The sequence below is a fragment of the Anopheles aquasalis genome, chromosome 3 (assembly GCF_943734665.1).
Source record: "Anopheles aquasalis chromosome 3, idAnoAquaMG_Q_19, whole genome shotgun sequence".
Classification (NCBI taxonomy): domain Eukaryota; kingdom Metazoa; phylum Arthropoda; class Insecta; order Diptera; family Culicidae; genus Anopheles; species Anopheles aquasalis.
Genome location: NC_064878.1, coordinates 49,411,049 through 49,413,548, shown reverse-complemented (window position 1 = coordinate 49,413,548; position 2,500 = coordinate 49,411,049). Strand labels below are relative to the sequence as shown.

The 2,500-nt window shown below is 48.6% G+C and overlaps 1 protein-coding gene across 1 annotated transcript in view; it reads right to left on the bottom strand.

The window, feature by feature from the left end:
- The window catches only part of LOC126576422 (tyrosine-protein kinase Dnt), a 43,946-nt gene that overhangs the window by 8,184 nt on the left and 33,262 nt on the right, over positions 1 to 2,500 (bottom strand). The window contains exon 11 of the mRNA XM_050237688.1: positions 1,537 to 1,616. Coding sequence (XP_050093645.1) covers positions 1,537 to 1,616 — 80 coding nt within the window. The remainder of the gene's footprint in view (positions 1 to 1,536; positions 1,617 to 2,500) is intronic.

Genomic DNA, 2,500 nt, shown 5'->3' with positions numbered 1-2,500 from the left:
TAGCACAAGAAAAATACTACGACAACCTATTAGAAAGCATCGCGTAGGGGGGACAGAGCATACGACAAGCGCTATGTGGATGCTGCCTCGAGCTCCGGTTTTTGAGTAAACATTTGGCCAACCACCATCCAATTGTTGTTTGGGGCCACTATTAATATCTTGTTTCGGCACGTCCAGCAGTAGCAGCAGCAGCAGCAGCAGCAGCATCGCGAGCGATTTGTTTATTTGTTCGCGAAGCACGACATTGTCGATGAGGGTCCCTCTTCGCTACTTCGCGCAGCATCACCACACGCGGTACATGGCTCAGTGTGCACGAATGAATGTCTGTTTCGAGTTTCGAGCAAATGTTATTCATAAAGTCCCCGAAGCATGTGTGTGCGCGCGCGCTAAGGCACACATTTACGGCCATGCACTGACGGTTTATGGTGGCAACATAACGAGAAACTTTACAACCTACCAACCAACCACCCAACCATCTCGTACCTCAGCGAGCACCGGTGGGACCTTTAGCTTCATGGGCTTCCCCATGATGGCACAAATCAGGGAGTTTTCGTTGGTCGGAGTGTGATCACCGGAGGGGTACTCCTTGCCATGCCGAACATAAGAACACCGGTCCCAATTCTCTGATCATTTGCACCTCTTTACGTGGCCTGGGGCCGTGTACCGTCGCGTACAATGCGCGAGCGCGCGGGCACGTTTTACGAGACATTAGCCAGCACCATGATCTCACGTTTGGTAGCCAACATGTTTATTTTTTGTAATTCTTGACACACGGCCGGCGTGGCGAAGGTGCTGGGAATATTAACACTCATGTGAACCATCGCGAAGGCTTTCCGCAGGGGCTCTGGGAGATCGGAAACCGGGACCGCCAAAAGCCAAAAGACACTTTTTACAACCAGGCAATTTACTTAACAGCTTTCTGTTCCTCCCGGTCCCCACACGTGGGCTGATTGTGGAAGTGCAGTGGATAGCAAACAAAAAGAAGGAGCAGAAAATGAAGGATAAACATTTTACGGCAGGCTGCAAGGAAGGGGTGCTTTATGAGGCTTTTATGGCCGGCTGCTGCCTGCAGCGTGTTCGGCCCGCAATTAATTTGTCGATGGAGATTTTAGCGATAAAGTCTTGTGTGGCCCGTTTATGCTGGAGTACCGTACGGGTTTAATGTGCGCGAACCATTGATTTTATATGGCCACCTAATCCTCATACAAGGCCTAATCCTGTTACTCATACGGGATTAGAAAAACAAAATATTAAAAAGACGCGAGTGAATGAGTTTCCGCCATTGATGTAAGCTCTTGGGATGAGATACACCTTTACACAGTGCATAGGAATGAGGAATTTGTTTTCTTTGAAATTGATTTACGGAATGTTAGAAATGAGGATTGAAATGGAGTCTTTTGCGAGGTCACGAATTTTCAACAGATGCTACAGTAATCATTTGCTTTATGCTCCTCATAATTAGACTTTTGCAGAAAAGTAAAACGCACCTTTGCGACAAAGGTTGTGACTTTTGTGTGCACAGTTCATTATACTTACAATTCGTCCGGACAGTTGACTGGTTGCGCTAACCGATAGCCATCCCGCAGATAGGCCGACAATTCGAAGCAATCCACCTCCTGCGAATTAGAGAGAAAAAAAAATCTCAGCTGAAGAGAGGGAGTGGCAAAACGGAGAGATACGCAACACAACATTAAGAACATAATCCATTACATTACCACTATTAAAAGGAAGGACCGTCGAGTTGCCCCCCAAAACGATTGGACAGTCCGAATTCACACACTCCGGCCAACAAATGGCCACAAACGAAACGATAGTAAAGGGGAAAGATGGACTCTGACACCAGGACACCGGAAAAGGGGGATGCCGGTGCGGTCCGAAATAGGCGCATTAAGCACAACTCGTCCGCAACGGCGGGATGCGTTAAGTGAGTGCGAAAAGCAAATAAAACTTGGTCTCTCTAGCGTTCGCCGGGGGCCGGAAAAGACCGGAAAAAGGGGTGAAAAACTTGACAAAACCAAGGGGAACGAGAGAAAGAGAGGGGTGTGATAGCGAGCCCCGGAAGAGAGAAAAAAGGAATCATCAAAGACAATGAAAATAATTTAGTCTCTCTCTCTTCGGAAAATCGTGCAGGGACATGGGGGGTTGAATTGCCACCCCTTGGACCATTTGTGAGGGGCAGTAGACGCTGCGTCGGTTGTCATCGTCCTGGATACGATGCGTGATCAAAGCAAACCGTCGTAACGACTTACACTACGTTACCACGGATGAACGCAGTAGCCGGATATGGGTCTGGAGCAACCGAAATTGCTCGCAATTATGTTGCAACTGAGGGATGGCCGGGTCTGGGATCGACCGAACTCGGTTCCACCACATCCCCATCCCGCCGTGAGAGAGTGCTACCGGGAAAGGATGTTTTCTAATAATAAAAAGGACGAAAAGCGGAAGGAGATGAGCGAATGAGCAAGACTAGAGAGGGATCGGGATAGGGGGATGGCCGGAC